The sequence below is a fragment of the Triturus cristatus genome, chromosome 4_1 (genome assembly GCF_964204655.1).
Source record: "Triturus cristatus chromosome 4_1, aTriCri1.1, whole genome shotgun sequence".
Taxonomy (NCBI): domain Eukaryota; kingdom Metazoa; phylum Chordata; class Amphibia; order Caudata; family Salamandridae; genus Triturus; species Triturus cristatus.
This window is the reverse complement of record NC_140585.1, coordinates 478,998,468-479,021,836: the sequence shown is the minus strand read 5'-3', so window position 1 is coordinate 479,021,836 and position 23,369 is coordinate 478,998,468. Positions and strand designations below refer to the sequence as shown.

At 39.7% G+C, this 23,369-nt stretch overlaps 1 protein-coding gene across 3 annotated transcripts in view; it reads left to right on the top strand.

Moving 5' to 3' along the window:
- Positions 1-23,369, top strand: part of PLCZ1 (phospholipase C zeta 1) — a 1,132,435-nt gene that overhangs the window by 282,521 nt on the left and 826,545 nt on the right. For all 3 annotated transcript variants that reach the window (XM_085652690.1, XM_085652689.1, XM_085652688.1), the window contains exon 5: positions 12,748-12,897. In XM_085652690.1, coding sequence (XP_085508816.1) covers positions 12,748-12,897 — 150 coding nt within the window. The remainder of the gene's footprint in view (positions 1-12,747; positions 12,898-23,369) is intronic.

The window sequence follows — 23,369 nt, the reverse complement described above, 5'->3', positions numbered from 1 at the left end:
ACATTTTTAAGAAATAAGGTGAGGATAGGATACAAATAACTGCAGATAGTTTCACATACTTACCAGACTGATGGATGATTGTTGGCTAAACTGTTGGTTGCATTATACCCATATTGTCTGGTGATGTTTGGGTGCAGTGTGGACACCAGGGATCTTTATATCACCAAGGCTGAAAAAATAGACATATAAAGACATAATAAATATGCCTATGCAACTTGTAATATTGATGCACATGGCATATACCGGCACATAAGAAACTACTGGATCACAGATATAGGGAGTAGGTTGCTTTAGTAGGCAGACACTGACTTGACATGAAAGGCTTTTAGTTAGTATGACAAAAACATTTCACTCACTGAATGCATGCAATGGGGACATGGGTGGAAAGAGTAGGTGATAAATTAATTATATAACACTATTATTTTTGCGCTTCATGATCAGGAGCCTGACAAAAATGTCTCACCATACACAAGCAGAGAATGGTATGCCATCCGCTGAGAAAATCCTGTCCTTCTTCAAGATGGTATACTGTGGCCGCCTGAACAGAAGAGGAAGATGAGAGTGTTGGTCCTCTCTAGCAAAAAACAGCCAAAGGTTTTGCTGACTGGATAGCAGTCTCCCCTTTAGGAAACACCCATGAATTTCAACTCCCCTGGAAAAGCTACAAAACCACATATTGACTATGCAAAGATCTTCCTAGTGGGCACTTCCAATAGTATGAGTATAGCAGGGGGTGCACCAAGTGGCCCATTTGTAGTGGGGGCTTCTTCTCTGATTAAGAGAATAGCTCAAGGCACGACAACAAAGTGGCCTGCTCCTGTGACAGCAGATTTTAGTTCTTTTTGGTTAGGAAAAATATCTTCTTGGCTTGTTGTGTCCAGATAGACTATATAATTGTTGCACATGGTCAAATAATTTTTTGACATGTTTTACATTATTCAAACATTTTAAATGTTTTAATTGATTTTTATTTGTTTCATTCAGCAGCCATTTTTTTCTATCACTAGCTTAACTTTTGAAGTCTATTTGTCTCATTTTTGGTTCATTTTCCTAGAGGGGGATGAATGAGGTGATAGTAAATAGTAGTTATAGTGTTGTTTTGTGGTTTAGGGAAAGTTTATTGGTAGTTTTGGTAATTTGTTAACTAGTATTTTGTGTTAGGCTTAGGTAGAGTTTGTTGCTAAAGTATTTTTATCATATGTAATATGTTATGTTCTTATGTGTTTGTATGGATTATTTGTGATGTTTATGTTATGTTGAAGATACTACTTTTTATTGGTGGGTCATGTATCTTATTTTACAGGTTTATGGATCAGAAGATATCGTATGGATGTCTGGATTTTGCGTTTTTTTTGTTAAAGGAACTCATTTTGGTTTCTATTAAACAAATATTTTAATTTGGATTTCCTTTGATTTTTCAGGTTTTCAGAAGTGTCTCATTTTTTTTAATCAACTTGTAACGTCTTTTCATGTTTTTATTTTTCCATTTTATGGGTGTTTTTAAAAATAAAATCCCATTTTGATGGGTACTAATTTTGATTGCCTGGATACAAAGGAGGATCTGCAGCTACAGAAGAGCAAGTTATATTCAAGTTATTTTTTGTGGGTGGGAAATGTTATATTTTCTAATATATGTGTATTTTATGAGGTTGGTCCTTGTTATGCTACATTTTGGGCCAGATGTACAAAGGCCTTTTGCATTTCTTAATAGGCCAAATCGCAATTTCGGTCCATTAAGAAATGAAAAACATCCTTTTCCTATGTACAAAGGCCTTTAGGAATTCGCGAAATGCGATTTCTGCTAATAGAAATCGCATTTTGTGATTCCCTACATAGGAAATCGCAAATGGGGATTTCCTATTTGCGGTTTCTTAGCACATGTACAAAGCATTTCCTAAATGCAACATGACCGTTTAGTAAATGAATTACCATCGACTATAAGTCAATGGTAACTATGTGCAATTTAAAAAAGCACTCCTAGATGCTTTTTTAAAAGTGCGATAGAGTATACACATGCCGCTAGAGCATATGTGTGCTCTTCATGTGCACTCGATTTTGGGGTGCAACATGGCGAGCCTTATGCCCATAGCCAGCCTTGGTAAAGCATTTCCAAAAGAGCGATTTCCTAATAGGAAATCGCTCTTTTGGAATTGCTAAACAGGCCTATTGGAATCAGTGATTGGAATGATTTCCTATTCGCGATTTTCTAATAGCGACTCCTACAATGTAGGAATCGCTATCAGCAAAGCAGATATTTCATACATATCAGTTTGCATTTCCTAAATAGCGATTTCTAAGGAGTCACTATTTCAGAAATGCAAAATTGCATATTCATACAGCTGGCCCTTTATGTGTTAATTGTTTCTGTTTGAGTTTACATGTAATTTTCCTCTTTTTTGTTAGTGACTTCTTTGTTTTTTAACTAATGTAGATATCAATTGTATCATCAGTCTTATTTTCAGTTTTAGTTGCAATTGTTTTTGACTGATGTATAAAAATATTTTGATATTTAGCTAAAAAATATTTAAGTTATGCTGATATGGAGAGTTCTTTTGATTTTTTGGGTGCTTTGTAGGAAATGTATTGTTTTATAATAGGCTTTTGTTTATTGATTCTAAGTAGCGTTCTCCTTTGTTGTTAATAAAATGTTTTATTTTGCACTCAAGCATGTTGTGCATTCACCTGGTTTGTTTACTAAATTTAGGTTTAATTTGGGTTACTGATTATCCAACTTGTCGTTGTTGGTTGTTTTGCCATCCTTATTCGGCATTGTTAGTTTTGGTTTCCTGAGCCATGGTTCTGTCGTAGACATTATACCATGGTATTTGGAATCTGGGTTTGCGTCTGTTTCCAGAGTGGTTCAGGTTGGCAACCCAGGTGTTTCCAAAATAATCCATTAAGCGACTTAGTTTGTGTTATTTTGGTTGGTAGAAAAGAGATTGCACTAGGTAGTTACCTCTGCGAAAGGAACATAGGCTAGTGCAGTCATTTTTGTAATTTCTAGAACAGAGAATGTACCAGAATCAGCGTAAATGGGTGCCAAGACCACAACTAGACCCCCTGTAATACTGTCAGGTAAGTTGATAAAGAGTACAAGCTGCCCAGGAACAGGCCGTTAATGTGTCGCCCAGCAAACAAAAGTCACGGACTGGGCACAGTGCAAGCGCTCAGATAAAAATTCAGCAGGCAACTCTAAGAATATGTTCATGGAATATAAGAGGGTTAATTGACTCAAAGAATCAAAGAATGAGGCACTAGTGCAAGTAAGTGGAGCAGACATTATCGCACTTCAAGAAACATGGGCACTTGAATCAGCCCCCTGGCATGATTTTACGGTACGCAAAGTGCCCACAATTAAATCACAAGTAGGAAGCCATGCATCAGGGGGACTTTGTGTGTGAAAAATAAGATGGCAGTAGTAACAACAGTAGCCACAATGGGGAAGGGCGACTTTATCACTATTGTTACATCCCAAACCAATGTATAAAATCACAGTATTATTCCATCGCTCGTCAAAGGGAGCACTTACCTCCACCTGCAAAAGATAAAGGTGACAAACTTCTTCTCCCGCCGTTGAGGCTAAAACATCACACTCTGAATCAATGTGCCTAATAATGGGTGATTTTAGCACAGAGCCAAGTGATATATGCCAGGATGTCAACAATGAAATCTAGCCTATTGGGTGATGCAGAAACAAGTTCAAAGATCTAACATACTTGGAAAGGATCTTGGCAATGTTTTAAGCAATTTGGGCTTGCACACATTAAACGGCAGTTTTTGAGTCAGACACAACAGCCGCTTACACCCATTTTTGGAGTTTCAGGATGGCTACACTTGATTACAATTAAGGGGCCGATTACAATGTCATCAGGAAAGCATTCCCATTGAATCAGGTTAGGCATGTTTCCCAAACGATTCGCATTCGGGGAGTCCTACCGACCGATTACAATATGTCCAGATGGTTACGGACTTTGTTCGGTCAGACTCCCGTTGACTTCAATAGGAGCCTGTGTTTCAAACGAGAACACAGACTACCATTGAAAATAGGGGTGGGTGGGGAAAAACTTTCACCCTGTGGCGGGCACCCCATGGTGCCAGCCCCCCTGTGGATGGTTGGGGAGGGGGTCCCTTGGGTACCCCCACGGGCCCCATCTGAAGGCCTGTAGGTCAAGGAGGGCCTGCTACAGGTAGCCAAAGTCTGATTCCCACAGACATTTTGCCTCCGCCAAACCAATTCAGAACGGCTGCCCGAATCGGTCATCGTACTCGCTTGTTCAGAAACCATCTCCATTGGACTGTATGATTCGGCTTCTAATGGCTCGGGCTGCCTGAATGCTGTTCAGAACATATTTGGACAGCCCCCACGGCTTCCTTGCATCGCAATCGGTCATCCGGAAAGGTGACAGATTCGGTCGGTAACAAAGGTCCTGAATCGGATTCCCAGAATCCAAATCCCGTTCAGAGCCTTTCCTGATGACATCGTAATCGGCCCCCTTTCATTATGTAAGTAAAATTTGCTTTATATCAAGTAAGTAAGTAAGCATACCATACGAAAATGCAAAGTGTCTATGCTAGGAACCTGCCATCCCAAGGTAAATCACATTGGGATCAAGGTGACCTAGAACCCATCAGAAGAATAAAATGGATTACGAATCGACAAGCACGGCTCAGGCCATGAGTATGGCAGTTCCTAAAAGAGTTACCAAAGATGAACGCTAAACAAATATTGAAAGTGGATCCATGGTGGTCTCTTTCCTCAATCTTACAGGAGGACCAGGATGAACCAGGCAAATATCACAGACCTTGCACTGATCAAGAACAATAGACATTTGGGTGAACTCAAAATGCAAATATCTAGACAAAAATCAGAGCTAAACGAAGCACTTAGATCCCGAAGTCAGGACATGGGTGGAATATTGTTATGGAATAGGATAGGCCAGCTAAGATCAAGGTACAGTAAAGCTTTTTTTTGCCAGAGAAAGGGAAGAGGAATTCAGTAGGTGGGATCAATCCTATGATATAATCAAGTTAAAAGACCAAAGGAATTTCTGGCTATGGAAAATGCCTGGAGGAAGCATCTATTATCCCCCCAGCGGACTAGGAAACCTTCAGTTCTTCGCTTGTAACATTATACTGGGAAAGAAGTATGGTCAAGATGGAAATGACACAGGCCCATGTGGAAAATCCAATCAATGCAATGCTCGTAAATGGTGCACAAGGCCAGAGAGGCATCCCCACAATAGTGCTGGCAGTAAATGAGCAGCAGCCGTGTCAACATTATTTCAATCTCATGTCCTAGGTGCCACAATACCAGGTAGTTCTGGTACCCATCTATAACAAAGGAAACCAAACTTGCCAGAGGAATTACAGGTTGATCGCTCTCCTTGTTACAGAGGGGACGGGCTGTGCAAGCAAGCACCCTTAATTTAAAATTGCAAAAATGGGCAGTAGATAAGAACAAAGTCCCTTCAGGCTGAACAAGTTTTCAAAAGGGCCGCCACATTAAGGACAATCTGTTTTGAATCACTTATCTGATATAATGGCATCCTAAAACAAAGTCTTCTATGCATGGTTCATAGACTTTACAACAGCCTATGGTAGTTTTTCAAGAGAGAAATTCCGAACTAAACTAAACAATTGGGGCATTCCACCCCTCCTACTAAAGGCCATCATATCACTGTAAAGAATAGATAAAGGTGAGCTCTGGGTGATTAACAACTTCAAAAATTACAACTAATAAAGGCCTAAAGCAAGGATGTACACTGGCACCATTATTAGTCAATCTTTACAAAGTCATTCTAAAGAAACACCTTGAAAAGGCAAGAATATCGGTTCTTAGAATCCAAATGCTCCAGTATGCAGATGATAGAGTGCTCCTTGATGTAGATAGGTTTGTAGAGACTTTTGAATTTGCTGGCCACTTATTGGGAAGCCAGTAATTTAAAGATGAATATCTCAAAGGCAAAGGCCATGTTCATCACCAGTTAATGAATAGAAAGAGGATCATTGTTCATTCAAGAGAACAAAATCAACAGTAGACTCGTATGAGTATCTTGGGGTGGTGGCCAGTCAGCTATCCGATCACATAGAAGGCCCTGGTATTCAGAGATAAACTGGCAAAATGTCTGGATAGGTTGCAAATCACCTGTTAGAAAAGGATCTTTACCCTACTGGAATGTATAACACACTTGACTTCGCAACAATCTGAAAATGAAAACAGCCTACTGCCTAAATACCAAGTAAGCACAGACTGATACCCTAACATATATTACATGGGCAGTAATTAATTCTCCACAGTCCAGATGGCATGGATCTTGAATACTTCACTGGCTGATCCAGATATATAAGCTCTTCTTAAGACGAGCAAAATCAATATGTGTGGAGGGGGATGTGCAGTCATTGAAGGGAAAGGCACATAGTCGCTGGGCTGTCATGATCCACAAATCAGGTGCTCTCCCAAACTACCTTTCACAACTGCCAGGTAACGAAATGGAAAAAACACCTGATGGTATTAAGATTTGGATTGATCCCCTTAAAAATATATTGGTACGGCCGGAAGCAATATGGTCACAACAGACAATGCAGAATATGTGCCAGTGGAGTAGAATCTTTGATCTACATTTTCTGCATTTGTGAACCGTTACTTCTGTACAGAAAATTCTGGTTGTGACCCACATTTCAAGCATTAAATACTCGGACATGCCACAACGCTGTACAATATTGATTGAAACGTGAATCCACACAGCTATCTGCTCTTTTTCTTGAATTTTGATTCCATGTCTGCAAATGACCAGCATGGGACAGTCGAAATACCTGCATCAGCCAGATAACAGATAATGCAGCTGTAATAGATAAGCCTTCGCTGGTCTGCCAAAAATGGTTGTTATTTTGTCTTAAGTACTTGATGCATAGGGCACTTTGACGGATCCTCATTAAAAGGCCCTCTAAAATGCATGGCCTAGAAACTGTTCATAGAACTTTAACCACATTGTAAATTCACCTATGCACTAGCTCTAAGAGGCAACTGAGGACATTTCTTTGGGACTATTAAGACGATTTCTCATAAACACTTTAATTCGAGGGTATTTTGCCTGCTGCAGATTTTTACTAAAGTATGAGATGACTTTTCTAATAAAGAAGCTTTTACTGTAGGGACTCAAAGGTTGACTAGTTTCAAAATAGACATTTTGAGAATGATCATAATTTTGTGATCATTTTAATTATTTGCACAATAAAAACCAAATTCTGATTCGATTCTGGAGAGTGGTTGTTTGTTTTAATTTTAAGATGGTAAAGTAATTTATAGTAAGTGCAACTTTGTTTTTCGGTAGTAGGCCTTATATGAATGGTATATTGGTGTTTTGATTTTCATCATGCATGGTTTGGGGCACAATTTGAATATCCCATCCATCATTTGTTTTTGGGATTGGCTTAGTTTTATTAGGTTATCTGCTACAGAAAATCTTAAGATACATTTATCATTGTTAAGGGTATCATGTAAGAGGAAGGATTTCTCATTATGTGTGGTGGTTAAGTATTAAAGAATTTGGATATCTTGGTATCTTCTGGGACAGGAGGGGTATCACTGATGGCTGTTTTAGTTTGTGCTTTTATACATTTTAAGGTGGTAATGGGCAGTAGCTGGCCTCGGGGACTCTGGAGAGTATATCCTTTAGTATTTTAGTTGTGACATCTTGGGAGCTTGTGCTTGCCTCTATTGGATCTTGTATTACATGTCTTGCTTCCATTTCAGTGACATTTGTGCATGGTTATTTTCCTTGACATTAGTGATGTCATCTTTTGTATTGACCCTCCCATAGCAAGCATCAGAAAGTATTAAATACATTTTCAATTGATAGTTTCTGTGCTTGTACTTTCTTGGCTGTAAGTGTAGCCCATGTGAGAGAGTAAGGGTTTCCCTTTTTATGATGTGAGCTATCTTTATGTCATAATGTTGAAAATAGTGTATTAATACAAAGAATTAAATGTTTAAAGTTTAGAATACATAAAAATAAATACAACATTATGATACTCATTTCTGATTTTTCACTAACATATATGTTCTTGCTGGAAATTGCAGTCTTTATTTTCAGGTTTTCCATTTGGGATGCAGTAATGTGGGTCAGGTGGCTCTTTTTCTCTTGGTGGGGGGAGACTTGATTTAGTTTTATTTTAAACAATTTTTTGTTGGTAGGTATGGGGGCAGAGGGAGTTTCATTTTATTTTTACCGTTTTAGGGTGAGTCAGTGTTTAAGTATATTTTAAATTGACTTACTTTCTTGTGTGTCTTTTTCCAGGTTTGTGATTGATGTAATTTGTTGGTAGATCAGTAGTATCTCGATGCTGTAGTAATTCCTTTGTAATATCTAAAGTTAAAGAAATAAAATCATTAGAGTGTTTTATTATTAATTTCTAATTTTACCTTTTTTAGATTGATTAATGTATAAGTCATCAAGCAGAGTATTGTCTTGCAGCTTTTGTAGTTTTTGGAGTAGTAAGTAGTCACATTTTGAGTGCCTTTTATATTGCTAGTTTGTTTGATTGTATAATTGCATTGGATAATTTGGTTTCCAGTTTCTTTTTAATTGGTTAATGTTCGTTTCGTTTTTTCCAGTTATTGCCTTTTATGGTGTACATTAATTAGTTTTTATTTTATAACATTTAATATCTATATTTTTGTTTTAATTTGGGTGTAATATTGTTGTATATATTTATGATTATTATTGTTTCATGTTTAAATGTTAGTACTTGTTGGAAGTAAGTTTATTAATATTTTGATGTATTGAATTGTATACTTTTTGGAGGTAATTTAACTTTATTTTAGTAATGTAAAATTGCTATAATGACATTAGAATATGTATATTTTTAATATGTATTTCTAATGTTTGTTTAACGTACAATTGTGTTACTTTGATTTTTTATAATTAAAATTATTTCTTTTTGCCATATTAAAGTATTTGATATTGTATGTTCCAATATTTTTGACTATTTCTATGTTTATTTAAAGGTTATAATATTTTTGTTTCCGGTATTTTTGTTATCAATATAATCAAAAATAGAAATTTTTAATAGCTGTGTGTTGGGATCGATATTTGTGTTTTTATTAGTTAAGTATAGGAAAGTGATGTTTTTGTGAAAAATGTTTATTTTCCAATATTTTTGTGAATCTATAATATTATCGTCAATATTTTGTCAAGGTTCCATCATTGGCACCTGTATTCCTGATAGATGAGATCTAGTCCCTGAAAATACAGATAATATATTTGCTGATTTGAGTAGATGTGGTAAGAATGGACTTTTGACATTTCAGTTATGGGACATTATGAAAGCTTTCTATGGCTGCAGTGTTGTCTGAGGAAGCTACATGCAAACAGTGACATGATCCACCATTCATCATTGATTCAACACTGGCCATCCACTATGATATAGCAACCAAACTAGCAGCTCATGTGACTTGTGAGACCACTGGCTGGTCATGGGCCTGCAGACCTTGATCTCTGTTTTCGGTCTGACCTCAAAAATATGGCTGAGGCCATAGTTCTGGGATAAGGTCAACATGTAAGCCACAGGGCATGCCAATATTGTGCAATTTTCAACAGGCAACATATTCTTGCACACTACTTAATGGAAAATCCGGAAACAGTCCAGGTAAACGATCAAGACATCAGAAGGGTGGCTTGCATATAATAAAAGTGTGTTCAAATACATATATGAGGTTCATTGCACCTCTGTTGAGGCTGTGTGGTTGGATGTCAAAACAGGATGATGAGATGGTGAGAAAGAGCACACCCAGCATCACAAAGTATAGAAACCTTGGGATTTTACCACACCTTCTATTTATGCATGCATTACATTTTGTCTGATGACTGCATATTGTAATTCTGTGACGTCATCAGTGACTATCAGTGACTATGTTTGTGATGTCATTCTCTACCTATTGATGGACTGCCAGCGTGAGTTAAATTTAGTAATTACTTGTCACTGAAATACCAGGAAACCAATGTGTGTTCAAGAGGTGACTTTTATAACAGCTATTTCGCATGCACTCTGGAAAAACAGCATACACATTAGTGCAGCATTCCCTTGTGTTACAGGCAGTTTTCATGATGATAAAAGGCCAGTGGAATAAAATTCCCTTACCATCCATTGCCTTTCTACTAGTGAATGTGGCATGGTGTTAAACTGATACACTCGGCTAGTGATGCTCAGCTAATAGCTGGGCAAGCAGCATGATTGGCTTGTCAGTCAGATGCCCACAGTATCCCCACTGACCCTCAGGAAAGGTCCAGTAGCCAGGACATGAAGTGCAGACAGTATTTACAAGTTCATGGATGGCCTTAGAATGGGTTGTAGGTGAAGTGAGAGCCTGCTCCCAGTCTGCACCATGTCAAATCTGAAGAGAAACAGTATCTAGTAATTCCTGCTTCCCTGGCCAATCCAAATATGTTTTTCCTCTTGCTATAAATCTTTTATCCCTTCCTGAAATAATTGTTCCTCAAAATGAGAGCAAAGGGAGCAAAGATATTCACTAACATGGTGAAAAACGTTTTTGGTCTGTGACTTGCTCTCTTGTCTCGCCACATCGAGTGAACCCATGCTTTTCCTCTAAAAGGGCTTTCATGTCAGCTCAATTCTGTTCATAGATGTCTGTAAATACAAGAGTCTTACAAGTGCCTTACATGCAGAGTGCATAACTCTTATAGAGGCTCTCTAACCAGCACCAGGAAATCTGTTACCAGACACGAAGGGCACAGAAGAATTATCAGCATCTTACTGGTACAGATTTGATCAACGGAAATGGAAATATATGGTTTTAGAACATTAATGGATGTGAAAATATGAAACAATGCATGTCCAGTGGTGAATAGGTTTTTTGAACACTTCACATTCTTACGTCATGTCCTGAGGAGGCTTGAATGCTGTGAGACGAAACACGTCAACACTTTATGATAAGAGAAATTCCAATCTGGAAAGTACAAACAAAAAGAGTTGACATCAACTAGTGTAAAACAAACATAGGACTCTAAAGTGGTGCAGTTTCTTTACCTTTACTCTGATCAGAATGATGATCTTAAGGTGTACCTTGGACAACGAACTAACAAAGACACCCATTATATTAAATTGAATACAATGATTATCTATTAAGAGAATGGGTATTTCATACACGCATATATATAATGTGGTGCAATTATTTATACATTTCTCAATGAATAGACAATTTTCATCCATAGTCCTGATGGTTTATCCCAATTTTAAAGCAATGCACTACATAAATACATAGTTGGTTGACCTCCAACAGTGATTGATTCTGTTATTGTATTTATCTTAATAATATATGTATATCACTTATCCCTATAGAGAGCCCCTTCCTAAAAAGACTTTATAAACCAGGTTCATAATTGTAAATATATTTAATGATGTTTTTTTAAAGGAATACATCAAATTGGAATATATTTTTATTTTCCATAAAAAATATTTTCCTTTAATGTTTCTTATTTTTCCTGAGTGGTACTAATGTTATTTCATCCTCTGCTGGTGCCTTACAGTACCACTAATTGGCCTTTTGAGGTGTGTGGCATGCTCCAGTTGTTGGCATGAGTAGATTTAGGCTTCTTTTGCCAGTAGATGCAGATGTAATTTTGGTGAATCAAGTGGTTTACTCTTTTGTGGATGCGTTTTAGTATGTGTATGGGCATCCCTTACACCTTTCCTTGAATTGCCTTTTATTCCATCCATTTTAGAGTCGATTTTCCGATCACACCCTCTTGACCCCCAAACATTTAGGGGCCGATTCCGATGTTCATCTAACATCAGTCAGGAACTTGTACCAAACAACCTCTTGTCGTCAGTTCCAGATCTCAAGTAAGATGCGACGAACCCTGTTCGCTTTCAATCCTATACTTAACAATTGGAGCATGAATTCCGAACGAAATGCATGCTTGCATCGTTAAGTGCAGAGGTGCAGTTCATCCCTGCACCCTGTGGCAGGCACCCCAAGATGCCTTTCACTGGCTGCATGGATCAACAGGGGGGCACCGTAGGTGCCCCCTATGCCGCCATTTGGCAGCCTCACACCCAAGGGGGCCCTGCTGGTGCCCCCACAGACAGTTTCCCACTGACTTACTGTGTCAGAAAGGCCAGCACAGAAAGGCAGTGGGAAACTGCCATCCTACTCCCTCAGCCGGAAAGAGCCGGCCGGGGGAATACTGAAGGGTTTCCAGGTGGCAGACGGGCTCTCTGTGCCCGTCATAAGCCATCCTGAAAACTGAGTTAGATTCCTTCGGAAAGGAATCCGTATGGGCAGGTCCGATGCGGTTAGGATTGCTCCAACTGAGGGTCGGAGTCATTCCTAACCGTATCAGAATTGGGCCCTTAGTCTAAAACAGAGACCACCTCGTGTGAAATTCTCTGCATTAATTACAGAGATTTCCACATGTAAAAGATAAGGCAAGCAAAGGCAGAGATCTCTGGCCAGAATTTTATGAACAGAATTTGTGAGTATGTAAATTATTCGTAAGTGCTAAAGTGCACAGCTGGAGTACAGTTGTACATAATCAAACACACTTTTGTGACTTAGTCCTAAGAATATATACCCAAAATATGTTTGTACAGAAAATGCAAATGTTTGAACGACAATAGTGAAATCAATCAATTCTCTGAATATGTACAGTGAATATAAGGTATTTTAGGTTAAGTGATGTCATGACTCCATGGTTTTCTTTGAATGTAGTATCATTGACTTTACAGAAATCTCAATACCCCGTCATACTTTCTGTGGAAAATCACTGCAGCAGAATTCAGAAAGATGTGATGGCAAATGATCTCAAAGAGATTATTGGTGACTTCCTACTTACTGCCCCTCTTCATAAACATGAAGTATCTTTACCATCGCCAGAGGTAAGCATTGATTTTAGTCTCACCTATCACTTCTTAAACCTGTCATAGTGATTACAAAAGGGATAATACAAATACATGTTTTATTGATTGCTACCCCTTATTGTAAGTCCTTTAAGAATTAATACCTTTAACACCTCCATATGATTTCTAATAAATGTCAATGACTTTGAATTTTAGGCCCTGTTAAACAATTTGCACCAACCAATTCTAAGCATTTGATTTGTTCACTCAATTTTTTGTCAGATTTTTTAAGAGTGATGCAGCAAGTGTGGGAAATGTGTAGGTCCTTATATGATGCTTTTCTATCCATACAGCACAAATGCACTCCTTGGGACTCTATTACAATCACACACTTCAAAAACAGATACATTTACATGCAGCAAGGTTGACAGACAGTCTCTTTGGTTGGTAGTTCACACATTGTTTCAATGGCATATCTCATTGAGAAGTTTTGAGAATTCAAACTTAAACGTGGATTTTACTGAGCATGTATGCATTTAGATATGCAAATTAATTCACACATAAAAATGAAATTGTTGATAATATCTTGAAAGCAGTTCTGGCACGTTTGGAAAGCATGTGTGTGATCTGTGATACCCCTCATTAAGGTCATCCAAAATGATAAACTCAAGTTAGATCTTAATATTATTTTTGGCACAAGTTGGAACTTCCACCCAAAATAGTATTTTGAATCTTTCTGTACTATTGTATGATGTGAAAGTATATATGGTAATGCCAGATTAATCTGCAGGAACATATCCTTTAGAACAAGTTATAATTAATTAGTCACCAGGAAAAGTTCCTGAATTTATGCAGAAATCAATAAAGCAACATTGGTTTCCACTTGATGTGCCCATTCAGATAGGTGCTCTCGGGATTAATGTATTGTCCCTAGAAAAAAAACACTGGTATTAATGATACCCCAGTATCAGTAATATTATGTGTCATGACTCCATTTCATGAAGTGTTAGTCTTTGATTAACTCACAATGAGGGCCCATGTTTTGCACAATGTTATGATGTTGGCAACATTGTCAAACAGAACACGTACAACAAGCACTGGCAATGGCAATAGCCCTGGATTACAAGTGGCAATGTAGGAGCAGATTTACTTATATTTGACAGTGCAGCACAGCAACCAATTGCGCTGCTTGCACCATGCACACACCACCCTTACACCATAGTGCAAAGGTGTGTGATGTCTGGCATAGGTGTTGTACTGGAAGAGTACCCTTCAGTAAAAAATATTATTCTTTTGACATAGTTTAATGTCTTTTTAAGGGACCCTTCTAGATCCTCCTGAACTATAAATCAGTATGAGAACATTTCTCAGTGTCAAGGGATGGAAAGTGGCTTTCAATGGTGTTTTAGACAGAGTTTACAATGCAAAACATCTTTCTTTTGCACGTGTCACATATTTCACAGTGTACAAGCAGTTCTCAATGACATTGTGACAGAATTCACAATGCAAAATCACTTCATACATTTTTCGTCTGAGAATTCAAAATGTAGATTCTTGTCCTACTGCATTTAACGTATAGTGCAGTATGCAAAACCCTCTATATTGCATTACATGTGAGGTCTGTATTAACAATGCATTTGTTATGAGAAACTAAACTTCTTCAAAGGAGTTTAACACAACTGCTATCCATGAAAGACAAAGATGAGCAAGAGGGCAAAGCCAAAGTCTCTGGTGCCAATTACGATCCGGTAAAATAATTCCCCGTACGACTCGAATCCGGTCTTTTTACCGTACGAATCGCACAAGTGCCGTACAAACTGGCAATCACGATTCGCATGGTAAAAAGCCCATACGAGTCGCATTGGGAACAATTCCCCACACGTCCTCGGGTCGGAAAAAGTGTCCCACACGTCCTCGGACGATTTACCGTACAAACGTGAAAAGCGAAGTCCGCCCGGGGAATCACGATCCATCCCGGGCGTCCGAATGTACAACCGTATGGTTAAAAGACCGTCCGCACCGAACTCCTATAGCAACCATGGAGACGTCCAAACAGGTGCCCGGTACGTGCCGTACCCCCCCCGCCCCCGCATGTACGCACCGTACCCCCCCCAGCCCCCGCATGTACGCGCCGTACCCCCCCAGCCCCCGCATGTACGCGCCGTACCCCCGTGTATGTACACCCGTGTACATGTCGAACCCCCCCGTGTATGTACACCCGAGTACGTGTCGAACCCCGCGTGTATGTACACCCGAGTACGTGTCGAACCCCCCCGTGTATGTACACCCGAGTACATGTCGAACCCCCCCGTGTATGTACACCCGAGTACGTGTCGAACCCCCCCGTGTATGTACACCCGTGTACGTTCGAGTCGTACCCCCACCCGTGTATGTACGGTGCATACCCCCAGCGCTACGCGTCTGCAATGTGAACAATCTTCCTATTTGATTTGCAAGACAGTTCCAATGTAATACCCCTTCCCATTACATTTGTCATTGAGTCCACAATATGAAGCCCTTCCCAAAACATTGGTAACAGAGCTACAGCATACAAAAAGTGCATTGCTGTTGTGTTTGACAAAGGGCTCTTATTTAACAATATCTCTATTATTTATGAGCAATGGAACTTCTTGCAATATAATGCCTATAGAGAAGATCAACATATAGATGGATACAAAGTCACTCTCAATGCTAATTGTATTGCTATTTTTGTGATTGCATGGGCTCTGAGAGAAGTAGAGCTAAAATGAATTGTTATCTCTGCACAATTCATTCCCACAATGCAAATGCAGAATAAGCAGATCTATTGAATAAGCATCCTCTTTGGCAAATGTCAGAATCAAGGTGTACCTTTTTTAAACATTTTCACTTGGTAATTGATGGCATATCCTTCTCCAACACCTGGAGAAATCATGAAAAGGGATAAGGCAAGATTCATCCCAATGCTCAAAATAGGGACTCCCTGCAGGGACTAACAGTACTCCTAGGGCAGGGTAAATAACATTATGAATTTAAACACCTAGGCAGTCTAAATACAAAACACTATATAATTCAATGAAAAGACATTAATATTGTTGAAGGAGACACAACATTCATGATATTAAAAAAAAATATATGAAATTTATTATATCCAAATTGCACAATGATGAAAGTAAATTGATAACGAAAGAATATGCAATTAAGAATATGGTTCAGAAAAATGTCACTAAAATAGACAGTACATTACACAGCATGAAACAAATCACATATGTAATCCATCAAATAACAGAGTGCAAATACAAGAAAATATAAACAGGAGTGGCTGAGGCCGAGATGTTCTCAACGCGCGTTTCGACGCTAGTAAAGCGTCTTCATCAGGAGAGCCACAGTGTCTTTAATCTGTTTCGATAATCGTGCAAAACGATAGATAAATGCGTAAGGTCCAACCAGAGTTAGCAAGCATGAAGAATACTTCCTAATAATGAAAAGCGCCGCTTACAGCAAAGAATAAGCCAAGGTAGTCAAAATGCGTCAAGGAAGAAATACCAAAAAGGTCCATTCAAGGCCATGAAGTTCACGAAGGGTTCTGCAGTGCAATTCCAACGGATATGTATACTGATGTAAGAATTCAAACAGTTAGCGGAATTTCGAATGCCAAATGACAGAAGTCAAGCAGAGCTAACAGCTTCATAGCAAGCCAAGGATAATTGCGTGTATTCAATTGGTGACCATTGATAGAGTCACGAATCAGAAGTATCGGCGGATATCTGAATACACGCAATTATCCTTGCCTTGCTATGAAGCTGTTAGCTCTGCTTGACTTCTGTCATTTGGCATTCGAAATTCCGCTAACTGTTTGAATTCTTACATCAGTATACATATCCGTTGGAATTGCACTGCAGAACCCTTCGTGAACTTCATGGCCTTGAATGGACCTTTTTGGTATTTCTTCCTTGACGCATTTTGACTACCTTGGCTTATTCTTTGCTGTAAGCGGCGCTTTTCATTATTAGGAAGTATTCTTCATGCTTGCTAACTCTGGTTGGACCTTACGCATTTATCTATCGTTTTGCACGATTATCGAAACAGATTAAAGACACTGTGGCTCTCCTGATGAAGACGCTTTACTAGCGTCGAAACGCGCGTTGAGAACATCTCGGCCTCAGCCACTCCTGTTTATATTTTCTTGTATTTGCACTCTGTTATTTGATGGATTACATATGTGATTTGTTTCATGCTGTGTAATGTACTGTCTATTTTAGTGACATTTTTCTGAACCATATTCTTAATTGCATATTCTTTCGTTATCAATTTACTTTCTTCATTGTGCAATTTGGATATAATAAATTTCATATATATTTTTTTAATATCATGAATGTTGTGTCTCTTCAACAATATTAATGTCTTTTTATTGAATTATATACTGTTTTGTATTTAGACTGCCTAGGTGTTTAAATTCATAAGATTCATCCCAATGCCCATGGATCCTCTTAGATCCATCCTTACACTTGACTCCAATAGCTTCCTCTCTTCGTTGCCATAACTTTATCATGCATTTACACAGTCAGGTTGTCATAATATTGAAAAATAAAAAGGTATATAAAAATTATTTAAATTGTCTTGCATAAGGAATTCAACCTACATCAGGCATTACAAACATACACACTCGTCCAAGTACCAATAGTAGCTGAATTCTTAATAGTGTGGATTATTTAGAATAAGCCACACTCAGAGCTCATTGTGTAGATGACGTGGCAGCCCTGTAATACTCTGCAGCAGAAGAGGTGGTAAGGACCACCACATTGCACCTAGAAATGAGAGGAACAGCTACACACTTCTCATACCATCAGATGAGAAACAGATGAAATTTGATTTGTGGACATTTCACGTGCAAGGTAAATACCAACACACCCTTGACACTGGTACTAGTCCTGCAGTGATTGTCATTGTTTTTCTTTTTTGTTTTACAGGGACTACCCCTGTTCTCCTCCCCACCCTGCCCACAGGAGGCAAAATGGCCATCAGCAAAATAAAGGTGGCATATAATCCGCATACCATGGAATTTAATGTGGATTGGGTTGTCTATATACCTCAGACCTGTGCCAATAAAACAGGAGGCCAGATTGTATTCATACCTCTCACTGTGAGAACTCAACAGATACTCTTCAATTCAAACTCTTACTCTAATCAATAGACATCATTATCTTGTAGGACTTAAAAATTCAGTGTTTGAATGCAAGAGTCGCAATTTGTGCTTTTCAGAGATTGAAAATGCCATGAATATCCAACATGATAATATTCATTTTTTACTGATCGATCATGTCCCTCTAGAAAAATATTGTTAACAGCTTAATAGTGCTGTTTTTACTAACCCATAAAGTGTGAAACCTCGATCAGTTTTTGAGGGATTTCATCCTGTAACAGTAGCTACTTAGAGAACTCTACATCAAAGGCAGCTAAAACCAATTTAGCTATACAAACAAGCATGGTTCAACAGGTAATAATTTAACTTGCTTTCCAGAATTTCAATTTTTGACATATGTCTTCTAATTAACTCACCTTTCACCGCTTTTCTCAGCCATCACTGCTGGGGGACTCCATTTCCCAGTAGACTGTGGGAGATTGTTGTAAATGCATTCAACTCTGTCCATCATCAGCAGGAGGAGGCTGGGCCACCCCCATTTTGTCATCCTAATTTGCGCCCCATTGAGTGATTTATTTGCTGTTTCCATTTGACCTGAGTAAGAGAAAAATCACAAGCAGTTCTGCCTTGGGAGCTATGGTTATCACCATTGACTCCTTTCTGGAGTGAGCAGATGAGGTGATCTTCACGGAAATCACCTTAACAGAAAGGAGACTCTCTCTGGGAGGAGAAGGATTGTCTGTCTGTACACAGCGTGATGGAGCTTAGGGGGCTCATGTTTCTTCTATCAAAGGTATTGTTTGCTCACTTGAATATTTGAAGAAATCGGATAATGCTTTTTTAGACCATAATGACACTTCTTTGCCTAACAACCTCCTGTTAAAAAGAAAAAAATGGTGGCACTGTGCGGGGAAGAGAGTTAATGAGGTCCAAAGTTGGTAATCCAAAAGATGACACTGGTGATGCTGGAATTGACCAGAACCGTTCCGATGAAATATGTATTACATTTGAGACTATCTTAAAATTGCAAATTAAGCCTCTCTTAGACCGCCTATTTAGAATGGAATCTAGAGTGGCTAATTTGATCCAACTTAAGGAAATTAGCACTACAGTTGTTGCATCCTCAGTACCCTCAGTTGTCCCTCATTATATCCGTAATGTGAGTAATGTTCATGACAATGTATCCCCTAATGCATTCACCTCAAGCAATTATTAATGCTAATTCCACTTTCCCAGTTCCATCTGGTCAGCTTTTACCCTCTCCCATCTGCCTTCCAGTTCCTCCTCCCCCTATGTCAAATATTTGCAGGCAATCTAATTTGATTATTCCAAATGAGTGTGTTACCTGTGAATAGATGGAAACATCTGGCAAATGTTTTGTTTAAAGGTAGGTCATATTGAATTCACCTCCTACAGTTTGTCCTTATGTTTTATATTGGCCAATGTTCCCAGAGTCAACGGATCCGCTGATTCACAAAGTCTTACATTTGTTAAACAAGCATTTCAGATTCAGTCCCTCATTATCAGTCCCTATAATTATGGGCAGGAGTATTGACTGGATCGGGCATTCTCCCTAAGTATTATGCAGAAACGGAATAGTTGTGAATTTCAGAGACCCAAAAATTGTATGCAGTCTTTTAGCCTAGTCCAATTTTCTCCCTCTTTGGGCATTCACAAATACTTCTCCTTCCGATAGGTTATTTTTATAAACGGTCTATTTTTGGGACACCTTCTGCCTCTGGATTAGCCGATACTCTACTTCCTGACTGAACCTGGTGCATAATTAATCTGAGTTTGCAGTCTCTGAGGAAATGTGGGGTTGTGTTTGACTGGCAGACGTACCTGGGGAAAGGGGGCCCCTGCTACGTGTGTATAGTGGGGATGGTCAGCACACTTGTGATATAGGGATCATTATTACTGGGATTTCTTGCTTTATGGCCAGTGGAGATGTTCTATATAATTCCACTTCACTTAACCTCAATTCAGTCAGAAATGAGATGGCCCCAGCTGTGCAGAGATTTGCCCCCATTATTAACTATAATGGTCAATTAACAGTTTTTAGTTTTTTCTTATGGAATATAGCAAGGATTTACAATAAACTGGCCCTGAAAGGTGTCCCTTTGGACCGTGTTCTTATGCAGCAAATATGGGCTACTACCTAATGGATTATAATGGTTATTCATGTTACTCTATTCCTGAAATTCCTTCCCCATCTTGAGGACTTTCAATGTGGATTAAATTAGGAGTCACAGTAAAAGCAGATTTTAGTAATTGTGAGCCTCGGGTATTAGAGTTGGTAGGCTCTCATTGTTTTAAATGATTGATTAATAATTTTTATAATAATGATTTCTGTAACTTCTGAACAGGAACTTTTGATCTTTATTTAATATTGTTGATTTACTTTTGACCAAATCCAATTCTGCACAATCTGAAAGCAATAGTTTGATTTGTGGTGATTTCAATGCTAAACTTAGTGCCTGATTTGGATCTTGGCAGATCTGGTCACGTGCCACTTTTTTGATGGTTTCACCTCTCACCTAGGTGGCTGTCCGTCAGCTCTATTTAGACTTCAATGGGTCCATGGACGCAAGACTGCCTGAGTGCCCCTAACTCCACCAGGAATTTTAACCCGCATCGATGGAGTCATAGGCAGAAGTGTCCAGCTAAGATTGCCACCTGGCCAATCAAGATGTGCCTTCCCGTTGAGAAAACTGTAGCAGGGAACCTCCTACTTTGAGTTGGTGGAATCAAAAACAATGAAGTAGAAACTTACCATTTTCTGCTGTGCTGCTACTACATGACCCCAGGGCTAGGGGTGGGTGGAGTTCGCAGTTGCACTACTCAGAATTCTAAAGAGTTGCATAAAAACTCTGTAGAATTCTACCGCTTTGCCCTATTCATATCTGGAAAGACATTCCTTGATCAAAGAGAATATGCTTTCCCTCTGCCACTACAGTATTGGAGCAGCAGCCGGTACTACAAAGTACCTCCAAGATAGAACAGACTGGATATAAACAGTTTGCTGGTAAAACCGCTGTGTCAATGGCGGAAAGGCAATACAACAATACACAATTACCTATCTGTCCTTCAGATGCCAGTACATAGGTCTCTACCGTAGCTGTGGCCTGTGTCCGTAAGAGCGGTGAGGCCGCGTGGGGGGTATTTTGACAGATGACGAGAAGGGAAAAGTAATCACTTATTTAATTTTCCCTCTTCATCGTCAGTCGAAATCCCGAAGCCCCACTGCTCTTACCTGCATGGGCAGTGGCGGCTCTAGCAGTACTGGAAATGGAACCTAATCCCATACAGATTTAGATTTACTAATAATGGATTAATACCCATATCTATGTACTGGGAACATATTTTACATTGTTTAACATTGTGTTCATCAATAGTTCTTTTTGCATTTTTGTCCCCAAGTAGGATGGGTATGCCCAGATGTAGGTCCAGTACTCTCCATGCCACTGGGGTCAAGCTGGCCTGGCTAATGAGGGTTGAAACTCCAAAACCGGTCCCAGGATGCTTTTTTCCGGTCCAGGAAGGACCTGGCCTGGCAGTTCGTGCTGGGTCAAGATTGATTTGCATATGGCTGGGTTTGTACTGGAATGGCATGGGGAGCCAAAAAACGATGGATTTAAGGACAGATGTCTGTACTGGGGTGAATGTTTGACATTGTTCAACATTCTGTCCATCAATAGTTCATTTTGCATTTGTCACCCCAAGTGGAATAGGAATGCCCAGACGTGGTTCCCATGCTCTCCATGCTACTGTAGTCAAGCTAGCCTGGCTGATGAGGGGTGAAACCCCAAAACCAGTCACAGGATGCATGTTTCCAGTCCAAGAAGGAATTGGCCTGGCAATTCGGGCTGGAAAGTTCCCATGGGGAGCAGGGTCACAACTGTTTTGCATATGGCTGGGTTTAAACTGGAATGGTATGGGGAGTAAAAAAGTGATGGATTTAGGCACAGATCTCTGTACTGGGGTGACTTGTTGACATTGTTCAACATTCTGTCCATCAATTGTTCTTTTTGCATTGATCACCCCGAGTGGGACAGGTATTTCCAGGCGTGAGTCTCATGCTCTCCATGCCACTGGAGTCATGCTAGCCTGGCTGATGAGGGGTGAAACCCCAAAACCGGTCACAGGATGCATGTTTCCAGTCCAGGGAGGACCTGGCCTGGCAGTTCAGGCTGGACTGTTCCCATGGGGAGCAGGGCAGGACTTATTTGCATATGGTTGGTTTTAAACTGGAATGGCATGGGGAGCAAAACAACTATGGATTTAGGCCCAGATCTCTGCACTGGGGTGAATGTTAGGCATTGCTCAACATTCTGTCAATCAATAGTTCTTTTTGCCTTTGTCACCCCAAGTGGGACGGGTATGCCCAGGTGTGAGTCCCATGCTCTCCATGCCGCCGGAGTGAAGCTAGCCTGGCTGATGAGGTGAAACCCCAAAATTGGACCCAGGATGCTTGTTTCTGGTCCAGGGAGGATCTGGCCTGGCAGTTTGGGCTGGACTGTTGCCATGTGGAGTAGGGTCAAGATTGATTGGCATATGGCCTGGTCCAAACTCTGTTGGCAAGGTGAGCAAAAGAATGATGGATTAAACCCAGATCAGTGTCTGTGGTTGAGTGGTTGAAAAGTTTCTGCACTCCATCTATCATCTTTGCCAGGACAATGCTAGCACAGCAGGGACATTTCAATAGGCTAGGCGCTAACCCGCCGACCTGACGACCTGAAGAGAGTCCACTGCCTCAACGATGGTGTGCCACTTATGCAATGGTAAACAGTTTGTTGATGCGGATGGCAGTTCCACCAGCACACATTTAAATGTGTGCTGACTGAACCACCGTACGGCGGGTGGTATACTTTGGAGTAAAAAATGTAGGCGTACATCTGGATCAAAAACCCACGATGAAGGAGCACATCACTTCCACCGTAATCTCATGCATCCATACGTTAAGCCTTTTACTGAGGGTTTTCCCTTTCTCCCTCTAACAGTACGTAAATCACTCCTCCAAGCATTAGTAATAAGTTGCCTACATTATTGTAATGCTCTTCTGTTTTCAGCTAATGTGTCTTCCCTCGATAGACTTCAGGTGTTTCAAAACACAACGGCCCACCTTGGCTCCAACTCTCCTGCCAGGACCGCCTCTTCCCTGCTACTTCAAGGATTACACTGGTTAACAATCCACAAGAGGATCTGATTTAAGAGCTGCTGCACTGTGCACAAGGCACTAAATGGCAATGCCCCCTGCTATTTAGCAGATAGACTCACCTATTATCAGCCTTCCAGAACACTCCGCTCAGGCTCTAAGTCGCTACTTCTTGTACCTTGTGTTAAAAAATCCAACATAAGTGGGAAAGCCTTCTATTACCCAGCCCACTTA